Here is a 25311-nt window from a genome sequence, read left to right on the forward strand (position 1 = left end):
TTTTGTCATCTGTTGATTGTTCTCTAAGACAGCTGACCATGTCTCCTGTTTTTCATTCCATCTAACCTCTCGGTAGTTGGTCTAGCTCAAGCTGTACATTGCTGTATATTCATTATTTTCTCTAAACTACCAAGTAATTGGGGCTTAATTTAGAAAATGATGTACAAGAATAAAATTGCATTAATGGTATTTCCCACCACGCTATTAACTTTTATGTTTTATATAGCTGTGCAGTGAAACTTGGGCTTGGTTACTGGATAAGGCATTCCATTAAATTGCTTCCCTTTAGTGAAGGAAGTTCGCCAGTGTAGTGGCATCATCAAGAAACGTAACAGTTATCCTTTTCTGGTTTGTAAGTGAGAGTAAAAAAATGCCATTTTTGGCCTCATCGAAAGAGACCCACCATGTTTATTCTAATAAAATGCTCTTCCAAAAGACATGATCACACTGCAGTCACTACCTGCTAGCTAGTCGCCAAGGTTTTTGATGTGTTTTTGCATTGGCACCAGCCTTCTGTTATTAAATTCATACTTCTCTAGGCATTAGCTTCAAGATGAGGTGCTATAAACAAAAAAACAAAATACACTGCTATACTCAGCATCAACTCTAAATGGCTGTCTGAGAAAAGAAACAATTACATTTCTGGCTTTCTTGCTCATTTGCGTAACGGATGGCCCACCATCACTGAACTTGCCCTTGTGGCCCTTCCTCCCTGCACGGCCTCCAAGAATGTATCAGCACAGTGGGAGCCCCTGGCGGTACCATTGCTCACGCAGCCGGTGAGTGGTGAAGATCACCCTCCAGAGCTCACAGGGTCATTATTTGGAAGAGTGATTCAGTGTTCCTGCAGGTCCTGTGAGGGAATTGGCTCTAGGGATTTGCTCCCTTTCTCTGTCATGGTGACACTCATCTATGACCTGTGGTTTCCAAATTCATACCTCTGCTCCTATTGATTGGCTCCTGCAGAACTTGAGACACAGCTAATCAGATTTATTCAGGATTAATTTTGAAGTGCCGAGGCTTTTGTTTAGTATTAACAAATGTTTTTCTTCAATACCTAACATACTGGGAGTGTAAGGTAAGTGAAGGGAGAGTAGGTGTGGATCCCCACTGACTATTAAGATGAGGTGAAATGTATGGGTCTCATATTGTGTTGATTTCAGAGTAATTTATAACCATGTTGTAATCATTTTAGTGCGTATTCACATGAAAATAAAAGTTAAAACTTCATCTATCAAAAAACAAAGCAGAGGGATGTTTTAACTGCCATGCAGGCAAAATTGTTAATTCATTGAGCAAGAACGTATCCAATGTGTTTCACGTGCTGGAGACTCTGGGAGAGTCGCTGTAGATACAGAGATGAGCAAGACACATCCCATGCCCTGTACAGACTTACAGTCTGGAGGGAGAGAGACAGAGGGACAAGGGAGCAGGTAAATTCCCATATAACATGGTAAAAGTGATGAACATTTCTTTAGGTCTTGCTGTGCCCAGAACATGAGACAACAAATGGTAAATAGTTTCACACATACCTTAAGACATTGTTTCTGCCAGAGGACTAGAGCTGTTACTGTTGGATATATTATTGGAATGGAGAGAGGATTGGGTGGGGAGATGTCCAGAGAGTTCTTCCAGAGGCCTTTAAGGGTGCAATCATTCAAGACAGGGTGGTGGCTAGCTGAGATGGGCCATAGAGAAAGGATCCCAGAACTCAGTGAGGGAGAGAAATGGGTAGAGGCCCTTGCATAGTGAGCTTAGAGGAATAGGCAGATGGCTTTACCAGACTATGATGCAAACACTACAAATTCCCCTATAGTGTTAACAAAAAAATCAGCCAGTTTCAGACTAGGTAGAACATAATAGTGTCATCAAAAGATACTGTGATGCTATCTCTTCCCCCATATTGTACATGTTTCTGATACATATCTACCTGGTAAGACATTTCCTCATCTGTCCATCAGAGTGCCTTTAAAAACTTTCCTTAATGTATTGGTTCAGATATATTATCTTCAAAGTTCCTCCTAAGAATATAAAAGGAAATCCTAGGACAGAGCAACATATTAAGGTATTTCTAAATTTTAATACCTTACCTGATCTGAATTGCTGGATTGGTAACTGGGCCACCTAGCAGAGAGGTATGTTTGGAACATGGATAGACGGGGTTATATCTGAGGCATGGATGACCCCGAAAGAATGACCATCAGAATGAAATAAAATGATGAAAAAAAAAATTTCCTATGAATGAATTCTGCTTGGAGGTGGCCAGGAAGGACAACAGCATCAAATCACTGAGGGGCCTCAATACCACTACAGTGTTCTTATTTGTAGTTAAAAGTAAAAAATGAATGTTATCTGAGGCTGGGATCAGAACTAAGCCTAGAGCACATCTTAAATCTTCTTTCCAGGTGTCACTACATACCCCTTTAATTATTCTGGGGTAAAAGGGAAGAATTATAAAAAATTTAACAACGCTTAGAGGCAAAAAAAAAAAAAGAAGAAGAAGAAGAATGTAAGAATTTTCTTTCTAGGATTTGCCATATGTGTCTTTTCTGGAAGCAGTTCCTTTTATAGACAGCATTTGACACCAGTGCACATGGATACCACCTACACAGGTAGTCTTTCCATTCACAGGAAATACAAAGACATCCAGTGTAAGTGCATAAATTCAACCATTATGATGATACCTATAAATATGACATTTCACAAATGTAACTGTTGGTAGACATGTCTGAGAAGTTAAATCTACTCTAGGCCTAGTTTCACTCCCAGTGTCTTAAACTTAACATTTTGAATCCAAGGTGTTTCCTTTATTGAATTCCATTCTAAAAAAGCACCCTATACATGTCACCCAGGCAGAATCTACCCCTCCAGCATCCTAAACGAGAGACGCCTCTCCATATCCATTGTACTGTGCATGTGGCTGGACCCTATAAAAAGTAGTTAAATGATGTCATCAGCCACTTGGAAATTTGATTCAAGCTTTCTTGCCTAACCCAGTTGAATTTTTGTAGGCTCAGGTGAGCCTATGTGTGGGATTCAAGATGCATCTAGGTTTGGCTTATTGTATCTGTCCCAAAGATATCTAGTAGGAGAGTCTGTGAGACTTCCTCTGGGCTTTTGGAGTTCCTACGAACACTACAGGGGAGGAGTTTTAAGTGTCCTGAGCTGCTCCTAGGGAATGAGAATGAAATGAGTCATCATGGAAGAAATCACCTATCTGTAACACCTAGTGAGGTCTTTCTCACTGTCAGCACTATTGCTACTTGGAGCCGGATAATTCTTTGTTGAGCTGTACATTGTACACCGTAGGATTCTTAGCACCAGGCCTGTACCCACTGGATGACAGTAGCACACTCCACCCTCCAGCTGTAACAACAAAAAGATACATCTCCACTCAGTGCCAGGTGTTCTCTGGGATTGGCGGTGGGGTGGAGGAGGCAAAAGTCCCCCAGTTGAGAACCACTGGTCTAGTGAAAGGATGAAGAAAAAAATGTTAAAGTAGCAAGAGGTTTGAGTCAGGGTTGTGATTCCAGGATCTGGCTCTGGGGGAAGCACAGATGATAACCAGCTCAGCAGCCCCACCCTGTGCTCCCATGTCCCTTGTGCCTATCCTTACTTCGCTATTGCCATTAACGAACTATAACCCCTGGTTCCTTATTTGAGGATACCATTATGTTATATGTAGTGGGAATTTAATAAATGTTGGTGAGTTAATGAATGAACATGATAGATGCAGTGTCTGATTATACGTTTGTGTCTGTAGTGCTGTCTGTCCCTGGGTATTTCCCTTCTAAGGACTTTGCAGAACCAGATATGCAGCAATGGAGGGTAGGCGAGGCTATTTAAAAAAAAAAAAAGAGAGAGAGATGCTTCCTTAGCTATCAGTTCTTTCAAGTGATAGTCTTTATCATCTAGTAGTCAATGCTTGCCAAGTACTAAACATTCTACCATCTGCCAGTGCACTACACTGTAGACTTTTCTCAAGATTTTACAGTCTAAGAAGGAGAAATTGATCATTACTGCAAGTGGAAAATTCCTATTATAAGTAAACAAATAAAAAATTAAATAGGAACATGGAGAAGAGATTACAAAACCTTGGGTGCAGTGCTTGCAAAGTTCCCGATCTGTGAATAATGGGAGGTGAATCCCTTGGTGTTCAGAGATCTTGAAGTTTCTAGTATTCTAAAGGGATTCTGTCTGGAGCCTGGATGTGTAAGTGTGAGACTTCAGTTCCATAATGATGCGAAGACTATGTCTTTGTACCACCCTCCTTTGTGGGTATTTTTACAGTTACTATTGGTGGGTGTCTCTGATAACAGGCCCAGACAGGTACTGGTAAGCATACCCCTACCTTGTGAGTAGGTGTGTCATTCCTAATTTGCAGATGTGGAAGGTAATGACTGAGATCTTTTAAGAGAAGAGTTAGAGCAGGATTCCAAAGATGCCTGCTAAACCCAAAGCTCTTTTTGCCATTCTCCTGCAAGGCTGTCTCTGTTCATTTAATCAGCTGTCCAACCTTACGGTCCAGTAGTATGCTAGGTGTTTGGAATAAAAAGATGAATTAGATATGGTGCCTACTTCCAAAGATGTCATCGTCTTAAGTGGAGAAGTGGCAGGAATAGGAAAGCAGACAGACATAAAACAGTTGAACCTTGAACAACAAAGTGGTTAAAGGCCCTTCGTATACTTTTGACTCCCCCAAAGCTTCACTATGAATAGCCTACCATTGACCAGTGCCTTACTGATAGCATAAGCAATTGATGCACATTTTCTATGTTATTTGTATTATATACCATATTCTTACAATAAAGTAAGCTAGAGAAAAGAACATTTTATTAATAAAATCATAAGAGAAAATATATCTACAGTACAGTACTCTTTCATTGAAAAAATCTATGTTTAAGTGGACCTGCAAGGTTCAAACCTGTGTTGTTCAAAGGTCAACTGCACACTTAAAGTTGGTATAAAATACATACAAAGTGCGTAAATTGTATGAAATAACAAACAGGGTCCTGTTTCTTTCCTGTCATTCAAAAAAGCATATAGTGCTCTGTGTATAAGCCTGGTCATACTGATTAGGAAGTTCAGAGATTACCACTAAATCAGTAAGACTGGCTACCTTCCTGCCCTTCTTTAGTCATTTAATAGGGAGTTAAAAGAATTATCTTAGGAAATAAGCTATATTTCAGCTTACAGCCTTCATTCATCCTTCACCCACAGTTACTCTCGGCTGCACATTTATTTTGCGGTTTCCATTTTAAGAATTTAAAGACAATAGTTTTGTCACAATGGCAGTGGACACATGACTTCACACCACGTGTTGTAAATGCAGGGTAAAATGGGAGCATTCACAAGCAGATGTAAATCACAGCACATGTGATATCCTGAGCCCTCACCCAGACAAAAAGGCCTGCCAAAGCCACAGCAAAGGAGATGGATCACCTCCCAAGTCCTGTAGCACAGACTGAATGGGCTACCACGTCACCGTGGGTACTTCTTGACGAAGGACACATCTGTTAGAAAAGAGGCCTCCGAGGTTCCTTGTCTGGAAGCAGCAGAATTTGCTGAGCAGCAGCCTGCTGGAAAGGGGATGAGTTTGCCTATCTTTGGTGTTTTAAGAATATTTGAAGGAGTAGTGTCAGGGCTCTTATCTGAACGTGGGGAGATGGGCAAGGTGTAGAGTAGCTGCGGCGTTGGCTTCTCCAAGCCCGCGCTCTCCTCACCTCTGCCCTCGTTCTTTCCCCATCACTCCCACTTGTTATGCAGTCTGTTTTCTCCTGTTCTTTCTGTGCTTGTTTGATCATTTTCATTCTCCTTTTAGTTTTTGTTGCTGTCGCTATTCCTTTAAATTTTTATGAAGGTAGTTTCCCCCTTTATTTTCAAAAAGTGTTGATATTCAGTAGTCGTCCTTGTAGTAGTTCATGTTGAACTAAAAAAATGTCAAGAAAAAGAAAAGTGAACTCAACTTTTCCAAACTTTTGAAAACTTCAAAAGTTTGAGAGAAGGGAGAAGGTTCAGGTCAGTTTTTATTTTTATCTGAACAGTTTTCCCATCCAAAGAGTCAGCATAAGGAATGTAAAAAGGTTTAGGGGAATACAGTCATGGTCATGAATAATTCAAATACACATTAAAAATGCAGGACTTTTGTAGCAACCAGTACATTTTAAAGAGAATATTAGAAAAACACTAGAGAATGAAAACAAATATCACCTCTTCCTATCATTCTTATTAAAAGGACATACCAGAAAAAAGACACAGATTTTGTTTTTCCAACTATAAATCACCAAGTACCCTGGAACAGGATGCAAATCTTGTTTCTAAAAAGGAAGTCAAATTGAATCACAGTAATAAGGAGAACTTTTTGTTTTTCTATTACTATCTTTTTATTATCCATCCTTACATACCTTAAGTAAGCTTTTTAAAAAAACAACTACACAAAATTCATCAACTTTCAGGAATTCTGAAAATTATTCACATCAGCACTTGGACTGATTTCACTCTTGAAACATATGCATTTATATTAAGCACTTACTTTTGGTAATAATCAAGTTTTCAAGAAAACATGATTATCTGCATTTTCCTAATAATTAGCTAAAAAAGGAAATGAGTTGTTAAACAGAGGGTTACTAAATTGTGGGAAGTTCCAAGGTTTTCTTGGAAAAGCTAGTGTGATCACATTGCACAGAGATTCCTGACACAACTTCACTGTTCTTGCCACATTTGATACATTCGGGACAATTAAAAATATGCTTTATATCGATATTCCTTCAACACCTGGTGCCACCTGTAGTGACATCCACCACAGGGCCTGGCACAGACTAGATAGTCAATAAATTGTGCTCTTTTCTTTCTTCCTGAGTCTGACTTACAAGTATTTGTCTTTGACAGTCCTCAAAATGTCATCAATAATTTAACATAGAAAACTTGTTTTTCTTTCAAGGTTGATGAATAAGCTGACCTTTGTTTCAGTCCTTGAAGCACCTTTGAACTCTCTTCTATTTGAGATTCATCATCTTTTTAAAAGAAAAAGAAATCATAAATACTTTCAATATTTAGCTCCAATGTCTTTTAAAAATCATTTCCTTTCTATAAGATTAAAGTAAAAGTAACTATTTTAAACCTCATCTAGGGCATTTTCTCCAAAGAAAAATTTACCTTGTAGGAGACTTTATATGTTCATTGTTGTATGGTTAGGTGAGGTCTTCTGTTAAAATCCTAGAAGGTATATTAAAAATCTGAGAGTCCTTGGAGCCCTAGAACCTGCTACATAATACCTTGCTGTAACTAACTGAAATGAATGCGGGTGAAGTTATAGAGTTCTTGCTTTTTCTTCTATAGTGAAACTCTGAGAAAGTCATCCAACCTGGAGAAGGACAGCAATTTATCACCACAGAGCACCCAAGTTCCAGAAAGAAGGCACGTATCACCGGGTAAGCCGTTCTCTTCTGTCAAGTTTAGACCAGGCCCCTTGGAACACCCGGTGAGGTCTAATCTTTCAAAGCGTTACTCTTCTAACTTTTCAAACAAAGATGGAATGTCTAGAATATCCCGAAGAGATCTAAATCTTCCTTAATGCCTGAGTGTGATAGTACAATTATGCAAAGTTTTCGAGAATAATTGGAAATTAAGTTCTTGCTGAAATCTCTCTGGGATCAAAAGCCTATGTACTAATACGAGATGGAGCATTGCACACTTCCTCAGAATCGACTGGGGACTCTTTCCTTATCTGCAATTGATCATGCTAGGGTGGGGAGAAAGCCCAGTTATAAAAATGATTGGATGGACTCTCAGAGATCCTCCATTTTACAGATAAGGAATCTGAAGCCCAATAGGGTTAAGTGCCCTGTCTACAGTCATCCATCCAACTGCAAGAGCTGCCGTGCAGGGACTCTTCCGGCTAGGCTCTTCCTCCTCCCGCTCAACCCCCAATGTCACAGTCACTCAGTGTGATGTGTGCTTCCTTCATTCACTGCTAGGCTGGTGGCCCTGCAACTTCAGTGTACAGAAGACCCTGAGGCTGAGCTTCCTGAGCCTTAGCCAAGCGATGGCGATGCTGTGGTCTTGAGAAACGCCCATTAGAAGCCTCAGAATGAGAATAAACAATCAAAGCAGCAGGACTGTTTTACATTCATTCAGTCAATATTTATGGGGTGCTTGCTGTCCTGTAGGCACTGGTCTAAATCCTAGGGATATGTTAGTGAACCAAACAAAGATTCCCATTTGTTGGAAGATGACTGATGCTCTGGAAAATAAAAAGTACCTTTAAAAATGACACGGAGTGTTTAAGATTCTGTGACATTAAATATAACATTCCAGTACAAGTTGATGGACCAAATGAAGAAAATCCTGTGTTAATGTAGTGGGAATATGGTGGTGAGTGGTTTTCAGGAGTTAATGTTCTGTCATGAATGATCTGTGGGTGTTTGGCTGAGTAGGTTAAAGCACAGTGGAAATAAGATCATAGTGTTGCGGTCTAGTAAGCTTTGCTTTGCTCTGCAGACACCAGTTATGTTTCTCGCCCTGGCCAGTCATCTCACAGATGTATTGCCTTGGCCTGGAGGAATCAGTTGGAAGATTCTTCAACCCTGTAGGCATTTATAATAAAGCTTAGACCCTACTGATAATAGGTCACTCTGTTTTTGAATATTAAGATTCTTTGCTGTAAGAATAACAGAGTATTTCTGTCTGAACTTTATCAAAATTATCATACTGGCTTAATGAGTATCCATGCTATAGATGGACATACTCTTCTAGCTAATGCTCCTAACCCAGAACATTCTGCCACATTATAAATATTACTAGATGAGACCACTTTGAGAATTACTTAATTAGAGTATACCATAGTCCAGACTAATTGCTTCATCCCATTTATTTGATCTGAAATATCATTCAGAAACCACTTCGGGGAGGACAGAATTTATGATCCTAAGCAGATTTCTACCTCCCAGTTGAATAATTAAAAAGAAAGCCGTTATCACCAGATGTGTGTTGGCAGGTCCTTTGAACAGATGTTGGATGTGATCGATCTGTGGAGCTCATGGAGGCACCTCGAATCCTCTAGGCCTGCACGGAAATGATTCAGTTTATTAGGCAATAATATTGGTGATGAAATTTAATGACATAAACTGGAATGAAAGCAAATGACATTTAAAACGATTGGAAAAAACCCAAGAACAGACCAAAACCATCACAATTTTATATGAAAAGAAAAACGGATGGAATTTGCCCTTTTGCCAGTGTGAAACTTTTGTGAAAGATGCATATTTGAGCAACCTTCTTGCTGTGGGGTATTTGAGAGCACAAGTGGAATTTATGGATTCTTGTGTGGACCTGCCCATGTGTGTATTTATCTTTGGAATGCTAATCTGTTCTTTCCTCTATTGCAGCCACAGTATTTCCCAAGCCAAGTTCTAATTTAGAAGGTACTGGAATAGATACTTTCAATAGTAGTCAAGTTCTTGCCCGGATTCTTAGCTTGGAAAAGGTAATTTCACTCAATTCTGTAATGGACTGATACTAAAGAACTGTTGAACAAATGCTGCTTAGGTTGATAGAGGGATCTCCCGAACAGGAAGAGGTTTGGGTACCTTTCCCATTTGGAGTAATGTCTCAGGGAAATTATTTTCTTAGGAACTCTTTGAAAGAAAGCTTAATTCTGAGAAATTCTGAATTCATTAAGGTCTTGGATATTTATTTACTTCCCTGTTAAGTCCCTTAATTGACATAAGATTTGCCTTTAGTAAGAGATAGGGTGGCATTATATGCAATCTTTAATTTTCTGAAACAGGGAATTTAAAAAAGCTATATAAAAGTAAACGAAGCTATAACACTCATCACATTTGCTGCCTCATCCATACTGACAATACCTTTGGAAAAATTATAGCTGTGGAAAATACCTCCCACAGTTGTAAATCCTTTTTACATAGCATACTTAGAGAGCTTACCTATGGATTTCCCTGTTTACTAGTCATCCACTTTAAGATTCCAGTTTGCAAGATAATAAACATAATTTCTATCAGAGGCATAAACTGGCTAAATGAGTGTGTGATTGTGTGTGTGTGTGTGTGTGTGTGTGTGTGTGTGTGTGTATACTGGGATTTTAAGAAATTGCATTTGAATGCCTTTAGGCAGAACAGGTACTCTTGTGTTAACTACAGTTCTTACTTTTCCTTACTGTCTTTCATCCAAACAGATTCATACACTGACAATACTTGGCTGGCCCCTCTAGGCATTTGAGCCCTGGTTTATGTGTTCTTTAGAAATTAAGAAAAGATCATTTTCAGTATTTTGCAATAGAGAGAACTTCTCCCTCTCTCTCTCATACACTCAAGCATCTTAAATAATATATCCATGTTTTATGCAGTAGACATTTCTTCCATCTGAATCATGGAGACACATCTCCAACTTTTATTTATATTCCAGCAACCATAACCACTTCTGCTTAATATGTATCTGTTAGTTACCCTTGAATTTACATCCTATATAACTGAGGCATCTCTAAAAACTGGTAAATGTGCCAAAAGATAATACAGAGATGCCAGGAAAAAGCACCAGACCCATCAAGGCAATTTTGTCAGTGCTGGCTGAGATACAGGACTTTCCCATTCAGTCCAGTCTAGACGGTGAAAGTCTGGTTTTAATAACAATTAATATTTGCAGTTCCTAAACCACCCTATCTAGCATGGGAAGCCCCCAGTATGCCCAGTTAATTCCAATTTAAGGCCTCCCAAAATCAGGCCAGTGTGTAAACTAGAGAAAGTTATTTTGTTCCATTCTATTTCTTCCATGTTGGTTCCTAAAAAGTCTTGCATCAGATCAGTTACATTCTTTAATATCTAGAGTATCAATGCTATTCTCAAAAATACTGCATCATTATATTGAAACTCCCAAGTTCTCTTTCCCACATAGAATGAAATTTCAGAATTTTGTGAGGCTGCACAGAGTCACATACCCAGTGGGAATAACTAAAAAATGAAATTTCTATGTCTGGATACAGAATTTTAGAGAAATTAGAGCTGGGAAGGGATATAAAAATTAGGATGACAAATTGAAGCCTGTGTCAGGAGTCTCTGATTTCTCTTCCTTTCTATTTATACTGCTTTCTGCAACCCCTACAAGAATGAGTAGAGAAACCCATGTTGGGGTGAGTTTATGTATAATGTAAAGAAAGAGATATAAATGACTAGAAGACCCAGCTCTGAAGAGTATTTCCTAGAATAAGTGGATTCTGCTCCATTACTTTAGAAATGGATTCACTGGGAGGCATAGTGTAATTTTGTGATGTAAACTTAAGGGGAGGATGAGGTTAGCTGGCCTTCACCTCATGAGACTATAAAATTAATTATTAGGATGGACCCATTAAATGTTACAACTAAATATAATTTGATGCTGTGAACACTTAAACAACTTAGTAATGGTAAATGGAATCAATATTATAGTGAAAATATATGGTGCATCTGTGACTGGTCTGTACTGTGAACTATATGGGGGACTTACAATGATTCCATTACAAAAATGCTTTCCAATTAATTGCTTTTGGTAATTACATACTTTTATGTATTTTTATAAGTGTGTTTTCACTCTTTCTTCTTATGTTTAATTCTTAAATGAAGTAATTTCTATGAATGAAACATAATCCATGTCTGTCCACTTCTCTAAAAATCGACCAAACTCCTTCTCTTTGTAAGTCTCTAAAGACCGAGGCCAGTTTCCCAGAAAGTGTCACAAAGAGTTAGGGCACCCAATTCTGTTGCTAAATGCCCAGGAGAAACTAAGATTTTTAAGCCTATAGATTTTAATCAGAAAAAATCTGGTGCATTTAGGTTCTCTGGTCAGAAACAGGAAATGAGTTCAATTAAATCATATATAAGTCATTTAAATCATAACAATGACAACAATTACAACATTCCCACATTCTCCTGATAACTTTTCATGGAGCAACCTTATGTATTTTAGTGTTATCTTAATAGTTGGTGAAATACAGGACCTTAAAATGGCTGTTGTGGAGACAGGTCAGTTTCCTTGAAGACTAGGATATTTTAATATTTATCTCTCTATCCCACTCTTTAATACACAACTTTAGCGGTTAAAGCAAAATGGAACATCAGAAGATATACGAAGAGAACTGTGTGAGAGCTATCCCAAATATATTGCTGATTATGCCTTCTCCTGGACCACTCTGGGGAAAAATGTTTTTAACAAATTTTGCCTGTCCAACATGACCCTTTTAGAGTCTTCTCTCCAAGAATTAACAAACCAATTCTCTCAGGTGAGTGTGAATATTTTAATATGATCAAGCTCTTATAAAAAATAGAAAGACCTATATTGTCTCCATTCTTGTATCTGCAAAGTGGTTCAGCATGAGTCTAAAAGCAACTCCATAGCCCACATGGATGGGAAATGCTAGCTGGAGTATTTGCTCAGCTTTGGCATAGAGGCATCCCACAGATTCACACACAATATCTAATGCCCAGTAATGTGTTCTTTCCATTTAAGTGTGCTGGCTTGAAATGATTTCAATGTTGAACCAAAAATATTGCATTATGGTTGATGTAGACATATCTTTGTAGATAAAATATGGCTTCACTTTATGGTGAATGAAGATTGCTTTCTATGAGATATTTAAGTGAGATTACTTAATGTAGCGTAAGTGTAATAAACTATTGGAGCACTATAAGTCTCAGAAGTTAGGATAATGGGTAGTGTTTTTAATTTTACTCACTAACGTCCAACCTAACTTGATAAGCTTATTTTTGATAAAACAATATACCCCCTTCTCCAAAATATTATACATTAGAACTGAAAACTTCATACTGTAATGTGCTAATGACCATTTTATATACAAGTCTTAAATTATGATGTGAAAATAAGATGCCTATAATCTACATTTAATGAAAGACTATACAGTGAAAGATTATTCAGAATTCTTTTGAATTTTGTAAACAAATAAATGAAGCATGTCCTTTCTAATATTTTCCCCTTGATTCTCTGAATTTTATTGTATTTTTTATTAAGTACAAAATGCTTAAATTATCTTCAGTAACCTGAGTTTTCTAAATCCAGATTAAAGATACTGTGATAAGAACCCCAATCCAAATTAGAGCTTTTGCTTTCATTTAACAAACTCAGCAGTCATATATAGTAGAATGTGCAGTTAAGAATACATTGTCCAAAATAATTCTCAGGATGCAAAGAACTTGAAGTATGACAGAAGAAAAGCCTGACTTAACTAGCATGTGTGAACTTATTATAAAAATGCTTTGGATGGGAATACAATGAAGAAAATATTTTATTTCTTAGAATACTAGCTGAGTCCTTGATCTAGAGCAAGGGCAAAGGTCATGGCTTTTGCAAATCTGTTGCTTATAGTATAAGATGTGATTATCACATAGGTTCATTCACTATTTAAATCACTTATTACCAAAGTTCCTGGTTTACAACAGAACTTTTGAAATATTTTATTCCATTAAGTATGTGTAATTGTCATAGAAAATATTTTCATATATATGAATTATATATACATTTATATATGCATCAGATATCTGCAGCTCCTAAACCAGGTCATAGGGAAAAACAAAAATATTACTCAGAAGCTGATTTTAAGAAATTGATTTTAATTTCCAAAAGTACAATTTAGTATATTTTGTATAATTCGGTTAACCAAATTTTAAATATGCCCATTTCTGGATGTATAGGAAATAATCCAATTATGTTAAAGAACATTAGAAACATTTATAGGTTTTCCTAATAAAGATGACTTCAAACTGAAGGCAAATCTGAAAGTGAAAGCTAGATTTGTAATGCTTTCAAAGACAGTAAACCCTGTGATTACAAATGTTAAAGCCTCATTTTGCCCTGTTTGTGGTTTTATTTCTCAAGATGTCGCATGATCCCAACACCCAGAAGACAGTGTTTCAGGAGGTGGTCAAAGTGTTCTCTTTCCTCTCACAAGTGCAAGAACAGAAAGCTGTGTGGCAGCTTCTCTCTAGTCTTCCAAATATGTTCCAGAATGACACAACACTAAGTAATCTATTTGATGTTCTTCAAAATGCAAACAGGTACGAAAATGTAAGAAATTAAGTGGAATGATACAGTTTACAAAGTAGTCTTTTTACCAGTGATTCCTGTGAGGATCACTGGTAGGTGGGTCATTTAAATACTGAACAAATTATCCTTCAGCAACTTATTGCAGATTTTAGCACTGACAGTGAGGGCTTATCAGTGAAGATAAGCAAAAAAAGAAACACACACAATGGTCATCAGCGCTATCAAAGTATATGTGAGAAAGGGAGGAAGAACAGCAGTCTTCACAACTGTTTGTCAGTGGGTATCCCAGAACATTTTATTTCTACTGAAGAGCCCTTTATACACCATTTGTCTTTTAAAGTTAAATCTTCTTTACTATTATTAAACTGAGAGTGTCTTTGAAAGCTATAATTGCCTCACAAATGACTATTTTTTCACCAAATTATGGTCTCATTGGCTTATCTTACCCTTTGCTGATCAAGTAATAGGGACAAATGAACCCGTAATAACTTTCATCATTTCCTCCAGCAACTTTTTTGTTTCAAAGTGTAAGTTGTTATATAACCCAATCACCAGAAACAGTTATATAGTGTTAAGGTTATGACAGAAAGTAGCAAAAATGAGCCATCTCAAAAAAACAAGATGTGCATCTGAAAAAATATACATCATTTTCACCATTCATGAGGAAGAAGCTGTGCTGAGATATGCATCACAAAAGCTATTTAAAAAAATTATCTTTACTTACAAGGCAACTTGTTTTAGATTACTACCAATTTTATGTGATGAAGAGTAGGAAAGAAAATCTATGAAGTAAAATAAAAATATTTTGATCAGTGTTTCAAAGGATTTCAGAGAGACCCAGGTATCATTATTTTAAGTTATGTTTTATTAGAAAAAGATGAATTCAGTCAACTGACATTTTGTTAATGACATTAATAACCATGCTGACAGTTTTAATGAGATTTCCAAGTGTTCAGTCTCTGAAGGGTTAATTTGGGACAACAGATTAGGTGAGTCAGGTAGAGGGCCGACTTGGAAGAAGGTTGGCAGAGATCTACAACCTGAGACCATTTAACTGATCACAGTCACCAAGGTTCAGAAGCAATCCAAACTCTGAGAGTCAGGAGATTCTTGGGGGCGAATATAAAAATTCCTGAGTTATCAACTGTTATGTACCATACTCAGAGCAGAGGTGAAAAGAATTATTTGCCAAACACACAACTGGAGTAACAAGTTAACAATGCCCATGGGATCTGTGCAGAAATGTTCTGTTCTCCTCCACCTGCTATTCTGGGGCAAAGTTGCTGTGCCACAGGCAAGATCTAGAATAGAAAAAACATAAACTGAAATCAGACAGAACCAGATATACAATTTATTTATTACTCTGCTTATTACTAACTGGAAAGCCTTGTTGAAGTTATTTAACTGTCGGAACTTTAGTTTTCCCATCTGCAAAGTAGGGCAAATAAAACTGACTTCATAAAATATTACAGAAGTAAATAAAATAATGTGCATGTATATAATACATTTATACATATATTAGTGTATGCTTAGATTTGCATACACACATATCTGTCTGTACACCCTAGTATTATACTAGAAAATAGAGGACACTCAAAATTTAGCTCTGTTAATATAGAGCTGTAGCTAGGGAGCTAAAATTAAAATGGCCTTAATCTGAATATTAAAATTCCAAAAATATTGTAGAATACCATGAAAGTGTATGCATATATTGTATGCATACCAGAGTGAGCCTTTAGTTGACTAAGATACATAGGAGAAATGATTAGCTAATTTATACTCTGTTTAACTTCACAATGTTAACAAATTGTTAACAAAGCCTTTTGTTCTAGTTAGTACTTATAGAAATTAAAGCAGTTCCTCAGCCTTGATTGTGGCATAAATCACATATTTGTGAAATTCAGACATCCTGGTAAAATGCCACCTTTTCTTTTTTTAATGTATTAATGACAATAAAAAGAAAGAAGAGTCATTATTAAAATAACTAATTGCTTTTTGGAATGCAGAATGAACTCAAGCATAAGTGAATTTACCAGTTGTCCATCCCCAGTGCAGACTGCCCATCTCATTGACATAAGAATGCTGGGACGACAGTGCCCGTCAGTCTAGATATTAATTCTGATCCACCCCTGGAGCAGTGCCTGTGGACCACTTAGAGGACAGAATACAGCCCTTAATTAGGGCAAGCTCCATTTCTTTTTAAAAAACATTAGTAAAAGATAAATATTTATCAAATACTTATGTAATAATAACTCCTGAAACTGATTCCTTTATTTGGACTTGCTTTTAATGAAAATAGTTTCCCATATTTAGTTTTTCCCTTTAGTTATCCAAAAGAGAGATCCTTTCATTGCAATTTGCTACTCCTCACCACTGATTCTTAAGTCTTAACAGAAACAACTAAAATGAACTTTACTCATTTAGCTAAGGCCATTGAGTCCCAAGGCTTAAAGAATCCTGGAAATGTGATGTGCTCTGTCTGCTTCAAGACCATTTTTGGGGGGATTTTGTGCCTGAACAAACAAACAAATTAAATAACAAAAGCAGCATCTTGTCTTCTATGTTATAAGAATAATTTTCTATACCGTAGCCATTTTCTCCTTGAATAACCTTTTGTTTCTGTCTGCAAACCTTGAAATGCAATCTGGTTTAATTGTTTCTTAACTCGTTAGTGCGCTGCTGGTTGTGCAGAAGGTTTATCCACGTGTCAGAACTAATGAAGGTTTCAGAACTCTCCATAAATCTGTTAAACATCTGCTGTACACGCTGGACTCTGCAGCTCAAGGTACTCCATTTCCATTTTACCATATTAAACTATGTGTCAAAAAGCCTATTAGAAATACAAAACGGAGTGCAACCAAAGTAATCATTCGTAAGTGATATTATTCTTAGGTGTGGGCATATGCTGTGGCTAAATCTGCATCTCTAGCTAATTAAAGAAAAAAAAGGAAGAAATGGCTGGAAAGAGCTGTGACTTTCCAGGATTTTTTTGTAGGTGGCAATGGTCTCTCTTAGCTTGTAAAAGACTGTTTATACTTGGTATGGAAATTAGTATCTAGAAATTAATTTCAGATTTCCTCAATGAATAGATTTCTCCACTACTTTTGGAAACAAAAGTCTATACTGCATTGCAGTATTTTTGCCCTCATTTTCAAATTTTGGCTTTTTAATCAGGATGAATCTTTCATTGGCAAAAATATACCCCTTAATCAGACATCTAGAAAATGCATGATAGACAGCAGAGCAGAAACAGGCGAGATAACTATGCTGCCATCCAGTAGAAGAAGCTATAGCACCTTGCTAGAGAGTCAGAAAATGTCACCTTTGCCTATGTAGAAGCATTATAAACCACACACATGGAAGTAGACAGATAGCTGCCTGCTGACACACAGAGACAGAGCATAGAGACAGAGACTTAGAGCTGCAAGAAACAAATCCCTACTGTGAAGTACCAAGTAAAATGTTTGGTTAGCATTTCCCTGTCCAGAATGAGTTTAGCATTATGTTTTCTCAATTGAATTTGTCAGCTTTTAAGTATATAAACTTTACCTTTGGATTACAAAGTATCCTGAAAGTATTAGGTCACAAGCTGATTGTTCATTATAAGGTCTTAAAACAATTAGTTTTCATATGAAGAGTAGGCTTGGGTAGGCTTTGAAGAATTCTCTTTGGAGGGTGTAACATGCTTTTGGATATCCATTTCTGTTAGGCTAGAACATTTTTTTATATTTACAATTACGGAATTAACGACTAACTTGCAAGATTGATCATTACATTTGATGGTCTTGATACACATTAGAAAAAAAGGGCTTACTCTTTAAAAAACGTTCAGGCCAGATATCCAGACAGTGCACTAACAAACACTAATTATTTCCTCTGTATTTTTTTATTTGCATCTTGAAGACTTGACAACTTCAAGTTTCTCTTTACCATTCTTTTCCTTTTCATCTTCAGACTCACACCTTGTAATTATATATAGTGAAGGGGAAAAGTTTAAAAAGTTTTACACTTGATAAAAGCTTATTGGTGCCTCAGAAGCCAGAGAAGTAAACAGTACTTATTAACTAAATTTCACAATAGCCATGTCTCATGTCTATGAATGCGCTAATGTTCAGCCTGTATTAAAACATACTGTCAGGTGGTTAAGATGACGAGGAAATGTGTTGTTATTTGTAAAATTCGACACGTTTAAATTTGTTTTTTAATTTCTTGTCACTTCATCCATCTGAGAACCAGTGAGGGAGCATTAATGTCAATTCCTAAAAGTCATTAACCCCAAGTCCCTAGTGGCTTGAGCAGAAATTATGCAGCATTTGAAAATCCTTCCAAATATTTCTGGAAACCCTTCAGGGAACTCAAACTTGTCATCTAAGACTGCACCAGTGAACCTAGCTCAACAGCAAAGGGGTCTCTAGACCGAAGAACAGGAACCTGCCATGTTACCCAGGCCACCAACCCAGGCTTCGTCTTCATGGAGTTTAGCAGTGTTTATGAAATTCAAACAGTTTCTCCTTTGGCTTTACACCGGGTTTAAGCTGGAGTGGGTGGCATCTCATACCATGGCTGCTCGGGCTCTCTCTAATGTATGACATGGTTCAAATACCTTTGAAGGTCACCTGCCACTCTTTCCAAGAATGAAAATAAGAGGTAGTTTTTCTTGTGTCAATGCTGTGTTTTATTATCTTACATCTCTTTTTTCATCAAAATAACTCTATTTTGGTTAGCATTTCCCTGTCCAGAATGAGTTTAGCATTATGTTTCTCAATTATACAGTTGTTATCTCATTTTAAAGACAATGAAAGTGATGCGCAGGGAGGATGAACACTTTGCCTTATGTTATCCATCCAGCAAGTGGCCAAATTGAGATTATTAGAACCTGGATCTGTCTATCCCCAAAGCCAGTTAGTTCCCTTGAGCCCTTTGCAAGACGCCTTTACTCACATTTATTGTCTGGGACATATACACACTCATTTGTGGGATGTCTCACCGGGACATGCAAGAACCTGCCACTGCTGGACCTCAGAACCATTCCCACTTTCAGCCGTTGGTAGAGTTTGATTCATCGTGCAGATTCCATCCCACATTACATTTTTCTACGGCCATTCCCCGATTCCTCTCTGCACTCTGATTTCTGCAAACTTCTCCCATCCCCATGCCTGTTTTTGATTCAACATCAAATATGAACACACTTTAAGGTTTCTTCAGGAGACTGCTCAGCAACCATGAAAATATGAAGGTGCTCATGAGCACTTGGGAAGAAGGATGTCTCCTAACTTCCCATCTTAAGGGATCTAATTCTCCTTTCTGGGCCAGTGAGGATTCCTTCTCACAGTTAATACACTTTAGTATTTCCCTTTATAAGCACTGTGTTTTGAGAGCAGAAATTACCTTTGTGACTCATTGAAGTTTGTTGCTTTGCAAAGTAGTAAATTACATGAAATTACTTCTTTAAATAGAAAGCAATCCTTACTAGTGAAAAGAGGTTATCTGTGCACTAGATTTCTATGTCTATGGGCACTGTTTTAAAGTACCCTACAAATAAAAAAGTAAAATATCCCTTTTTAAAGTTCTGTAACATTTTCCAGTTCATTAAAGCCTACTTAGTACAGCATTTCTTCTGAGATACTCTATAGTCCAGAGGGAAAAGTGGCCAAAGAGAAAAATCCCTACTTAATGTCAGGGTGAAGTCTATCACTGATATGTACAAAATTAACCTCTATTCATTACTCATTTTATTAGCTTAAGGGGGAGGAGAAACTCGATAGCCATATAATAAGTAAATGCCAATGAACTTGCTCAATGTCATGTAAGAGTTCAAAGTGAGCAAGATCTGATTTTGGAAAAATGTTTTTATATATATTTACATTGCAAAAGCATGAATCTCAACAGCTTCTATCCTTGGTTATTCCATATGTGCATGACAGTAAATAAGAGGTATTAGCATTATTAATTAGATTTATTTATTCTGGGCATCTTCATCCTTGGTTCTTCAGCTCACATGCATTGCTATCATTAGAGCAGTAATACTCAGCTGCCCCTTAAGCACAAAGAAACTCCACGCTGCTGAACAGGAAAACTCAAAAGCCACTCTGCCAGTTACTAGGGATGGTGCAAACATTACTCAAACACAGCTGAGAGACAAAGAGGTCTTTCATTCCTTGATAGTTTCTTTCACACACATTCTAATCTAAATAAACTAAACAATCAGCACCAGAAAAGTGTGGATGATTGAGCAGATTTTAGGAGGCTTTAGGACACAGTAACAAGGGACAATGGGAGAACTAGTAGAGCCACTAATAAAATATCCTATTGAAAGTGTGAAAATTGACCACAGTGAAATATACTGGATTATTTATAAGTAATATGTAGTGTCTTAAGACTGAAATAAGTGATACCGTTTCCCTAAAGGGGTTGAATGAAAGCTTTGAATTTATGATATTTTTATTTATGCAGTAGTCACTTAAAGAATCTTCATTTTCAATTTTTCATGTGAATGGTGTTGTACCCTTACTCTTTAGTGGTACGTTATGTGGCAAGCTCAGTCAGTGACCTATTTAACTTACAAGGGCAATTCACCACATTGAATTAGATCTTCACGTATGGTTTTTATGAAACCCAGCTTAGTGACTGCCTTCCACATTCCGAACCTTTATATCATTTGAGACCACTCAGAATCGTTCTGTTAACATTGGCCAATTTGCATTCACAGTTGCATTCAATTGAAATCAGTAGCTGCTTTTTGAAAGATGGAAAAATATAGATTAGTGCTGGCAGATGTTTCCGAAGGCTGTATTCTTGACAATCGAGGCAGAAATAAATCCAGTGACCCATAAGACTGAAATTGGCCTCATTTGATTAACAAAACATGTGGCAATCAATCTGAAATACAGTGTTCAAGAGTTGCTTCTGCATATGGGTCTTAAGATAAAATAATATAATGGTATGACTACGGAGGAGGAATTTGTTAGAAATGCTTGACCATTGGAGTTATTCTGATTAGCAGGCATCTATTTCCTATAAATATCCCAAATGTTTCCCACAAAAAGAGCATAGACATCTTTTGTAAAATACTCTGGAGAAAAATTCTGCAGATTTTTCTGCATTTTCTCTTCATTGGTTTGACCTGGGATGTTTTTGTCAAGAAAAATCAGTGCTTTAAGCAAACATGTTAAATGCTCACCTGTATAAATGGTCTTACTTTAGGTGGCTCCAATAACACAACTCATGTGTGGAGTGAGGAAGATGGACAGTCATTATCCCCAAGTAGCTTGGCTGCACAGTAAGTCTTTGTTAAAAGCAATTCATGAACATAATTCTTTTATCAGGTGTAAGACTGTGGAACAGAAAAACCAACTATTGCCTGACAAAGAAAGGGACATACTTGAAGTATAGTATAGTTGAGAGATTTTTGTTATTATTCAGTGATACTTTTGGATAATGCAACATGAAGATCTCTTTTTTCAGTTCTACATTTGTACAACCAGATCCACTGTGTCTGTCTGGATGGGTTACCTTGTATCTATGAGGAGAATCTAGCTAGAGGTCCAATTTCCAGCTTTTAAAGGTCTTTCATCAGGAAAGATGTATGAGTTTCCAGGTTTTCACATTACTACTTATTTCAGCTTTTAATAATCAAAATATTTATTTTGCCCAAAGTAATGCAAAAATTTGTTTGCTTAAGTAGTGTTCAGATAGGCAAAGCTGTTTCCAGATAGTTTAATTTTGGACTCTTACTGGGGCATGTAAATATGTCATTCCAAAAATAGGCAGTAGAAATGAACAGCAGCAGCTTTGGCTTTTAAACACCATTAATGTAAGCAGTTCCCTGAAGGAACTGTAATAATTATGGTAGCAAGCAGTTACCTGTAGAGGAAGTAAATTCCTATAATTCAAAGCAAATTTAGAGACTAGGTAGCCTGATATGTAATGGTTATTTTGGCCTGATAAATCATACAATTGGAATATTTTGGCTTTAGTCCCAAAGGATACATTTTTGTGCTAGTAGAAATTTGTGCAAATAAAAACAAATAGTAGGACTGATTTTTAACCATTTGTTTTTTTCTAAAATAGAATCTCTGCAGTCACTTATGGGCTTTCTATTATGTAATGAGAAGTTCTGCAACCCTGGGTAACTTCTAGGCAAACTCCTTTCATAAACAAACGCCTCCTGTGCCTGCTCCCACCTTTCTTCTCCTGTCAGGTGGCTGTGAGCAGATGTTCCTCGCAGAAGGACCAAGCAGCCTGGAGCAGCTGTCCCCTAGCTAAGACGCCAAGTTCCAAATAGCTGGGTCTTCTAAACACTTTCCCTATTTAGCCATCAAAAATAGTGTTTTAAAAACCTTTGAATTAAGACAACTGGATACTTACTGCTGAAACCAGGTATCTTTATCAGAACCTTGAAGCATCTATAGCATTGATGATGTTAACACTTCAGAACTGCGAATTCCACAGCAATTGCAATTGTCTAGTTGCTGACAACTAGCTGAAAGTTTACTAGGAAGAATTCAGTACTTTTAAAATGACTCTTGTTGAGATTGGTGAAGTTAAGGGATTTCTTATCTGTGGACTTCCTTTCCATTCCCATTTTAAGATAGAGTGGCAATACTGGCATAAAAGTTTTTTTTGGTCCAGAATTGACTAAAGAAAGCTGCTCAAAAATGTTTTCCCTCATAGCTCTTCTCCCTGCTCATTATTTTTGTTCTAAGGTTATTATTTTTGGTGTGTGTGTGTGTGTGTGTGTGTGTGTGTGTGTGTGTGTGTGTGCACTCATTTGTGCATGTATTCATAAGCTCAACTTTTATTGCAAACATTCTTTGCAAATAGGATTATATATAAGGGACACATATATTAAGTGGTTTAAAGGAATAATTGGATGTTTATGCTGAAACAGTGGTACATAGATATGGCATCTCTGTTTTTGGAGTATATTAAATCCAATCTCAAAAATCTTGTCAGTCAAGTGTTCTTTGTAAAACTTAAGAGGATGGCTGAGATGATTATTTCAGAGTCACTTCTAGCCCAACATTCTTCTATTTTTAAATTTGAAAGTTCACCAGGAGAAACTCCCATTTACAAGTTTAGGCCAATATTTTGCAAGTGAGCACTTCACCAGGAGGGAAACAGCTCTATGCTGCAATCACCATGACAGAGAGGAAGACAAACACAAAAGAAAGAAAGGCAATATTGGCAACAGAGTCTCTGGCTGAGGAAATGCCTAAGCAAACACAGGAGGGCTTGGGAATGGTTGCTTGCTTTTTTTTTTTTTTTTTAATATGAAGGCTGTATATGGTATTTAAGATTTTTTGTTTTAAGTTCTTCAAGGACCCAGTTGTATTAACCTACATCTAAACACTCTGAGACTTCTTAATGTTAATGTTAATGTTAATACAGACATTTTCCTGTGTGTTTACTAGCTATGCCAAAATAAGCTTTTTCCCATTAGCATTTGAATATAATCTAAGTTCAACATCTAATAGCACTAGTTAATTTGTGTATTGTACAGTTTAATTCAAAGTAGATGGTCACCAAATCAGCCACTGACATTTGTTCTATCTCTGCTGTACATAAAATTCAGTGGTAGACACTAAGGGAAGAAGTTATAAACCAGAGATGCAACCTCACAGCTGAAGTGACAGGGTATGAATAACCCACATATATTTACCCACTCACATATATATGCCTCAAAAGTCTTAGGCTATGTGTTCATATGCCAATTTGAAAGGAAACCAGAAGCTGGCTAATTTGGAAACACTGGATTCATTGTTTAAAGAAAAAAAAAAGAACTTATATTATTCAGTTAGATCCTACTAATTTTGTTAAATCACAATTCAGTGAATTTAAATTTATTTAGAGAATGTTACAGGAAAAGGGATTTAGTGGATCATCCAGCTTCCTACCTCTCATTTGATAGGAAAACAAACTGAGTCCCAGAGCAGGGTTGCCTGATTTTGAGAAAAAAAGAAAAGAAAACATGCTCGACTCATGGGTTGTACTTCATTGAAGAATTATTCACCATTTATCTAAATTCAAATTTAACTAGGTAGCCTGTATCTAATCGGGCAATCCTAGTCCAGGGATTTTTTTTTCAATTGTTCCTGGAAATGATCTTAAGATCATTTATGATTGGATAAAATTAAATATAAAGATAATGCCCAGGGAAAAGGTAAATGCTCAGAGAATCCAGAACCAGTGTGTGGTTGGGTTGGACGAGGGAAGACATGCTATTTCACACTGTTTTTCTGCCCACGTCAACCGGTGCCAAGCAATCAGGGACTTTAAAGATCACAGCAAAATAGCTTTACTTTATTTTTATGTGACCTAATTTATATATTCTTTTCTAATTGTATAGGCTTCTAATATTGGAAAACTTTGAAGATGCCCTCCTAAATATATCAGCAGATAGTCCATATACTCCTTACTTGGCGTGTATAAGAAATGTCACTGACAATTTGGTCAGGGGATCACAAGGTAATATGCTTCTCAATAGTCATATTGCAGCTCATGGCTTCTAACTTTGTTGGATTACAAAAAGAATGAAAATTTAAAGATCTTAATTTCCATATGCATTAGTTTCAGTTTGGTGGTTTGATATATGAACAGATCATGCTTACATTATTGCTTCTGTTCCTGCTTCAGTATCACCTGATCTCTTGGACAGACTCTAATGTATAATGGCCATATAGCAGATAAAGGGATCATGGCCACTTGGACAAACTTTCCAAGTGTTCAAAGTCACTAGGAGCTCATGTAACCCTTCATGACATTTTCTATGTCCTTTAAATCTTAGTTGTCAAAAAATAAGAAAAAAAGATAATACAGACTTCTAAAAGCAGATGTAAATTACATAAATAAAGGAATGTTTGTGGTGGACTGTTTTTACTTCCTACTCTTACATTATTTATTTTCAGTTTTCTTCCTACGTAGAACTATCAAGACTGCATTTAATCAAATCATTCTTTTCCTTTTTTAAAAAAGAAAGTATCTGTTTTCTCTTATCTTATAGGGGAACACATTCATTTTCTTACACCAAAATTATTTTTTAGGACTTGGTGACTAGCAAATAGCACAACAAATATTTAAGTGTGGTCAATGTTTACCAGGCTTGAATTAATCTAGGTTGGAAAGATATATTTGTGTCACAGTGATTATACAACCTATGCTCCCCTAAACACTTCAGCTTAGTAGCATATCCCAAAGTCAGAAATAAAACCATGTTCAGTTCACAAAGGGCAGAAATTTTGTCACACTTTTGCTAGAAATATTCTT

At 36.8% G+C, this 25311-nt stretch overlaps 1 protein-coding gene across 1 annotated transcript in view; it reads left to right on the forward strand.

Moving 5' to 3' along the window:
• ABCA12 (ATP binding cassette subfamily A member 12) overlaps window positions 1-25311 on the forward strand; it is a 189205-nt gene that overhangs the window by 91091 nt on the left and 72803 nt on the right. The window contains exons 5-11 of the mRNA XM_073218139.1: window positions 7339-7430; window positions 9387-9484; window positions 12083-12268; window positions 13879-14057; window positions 16719-16831; window positions 21250-21325; window positions 24395-24513. Coding sequence (XP_073074240.1) covers window positions 7339-7430; window positions 9387-9484; window positions 12083-12268; window positions 13879-14057; window positions 16719-16831; window positions 21250-21325; window positions 24395-24513 — 863 coding nt within the window. The remainder of the gene's footprint in view (window positions 1-7338; window positions 7431-9386; window positions 9485-12082; window positions 12269-13878; window positions 14058-16718; window positions 16832-21249; window positions 21326-24394; window positions 24514-25311) is intronic.

The sequence above is a fragment of the Manis javanica genome, chromosome 12 (genome assembly GCF_040802235.1).
Source record: "Manis javanica isolate MJ-LG chromosome 12, MJ_LKY, whole genome shotgun sequence".
Classification (NCBI taxonomy): domain Eukaryota; kingdom Metazoa; phylum Chordata; class Mammalia; order Pholidota; family Manidae; genus Manis; species Manis javanica.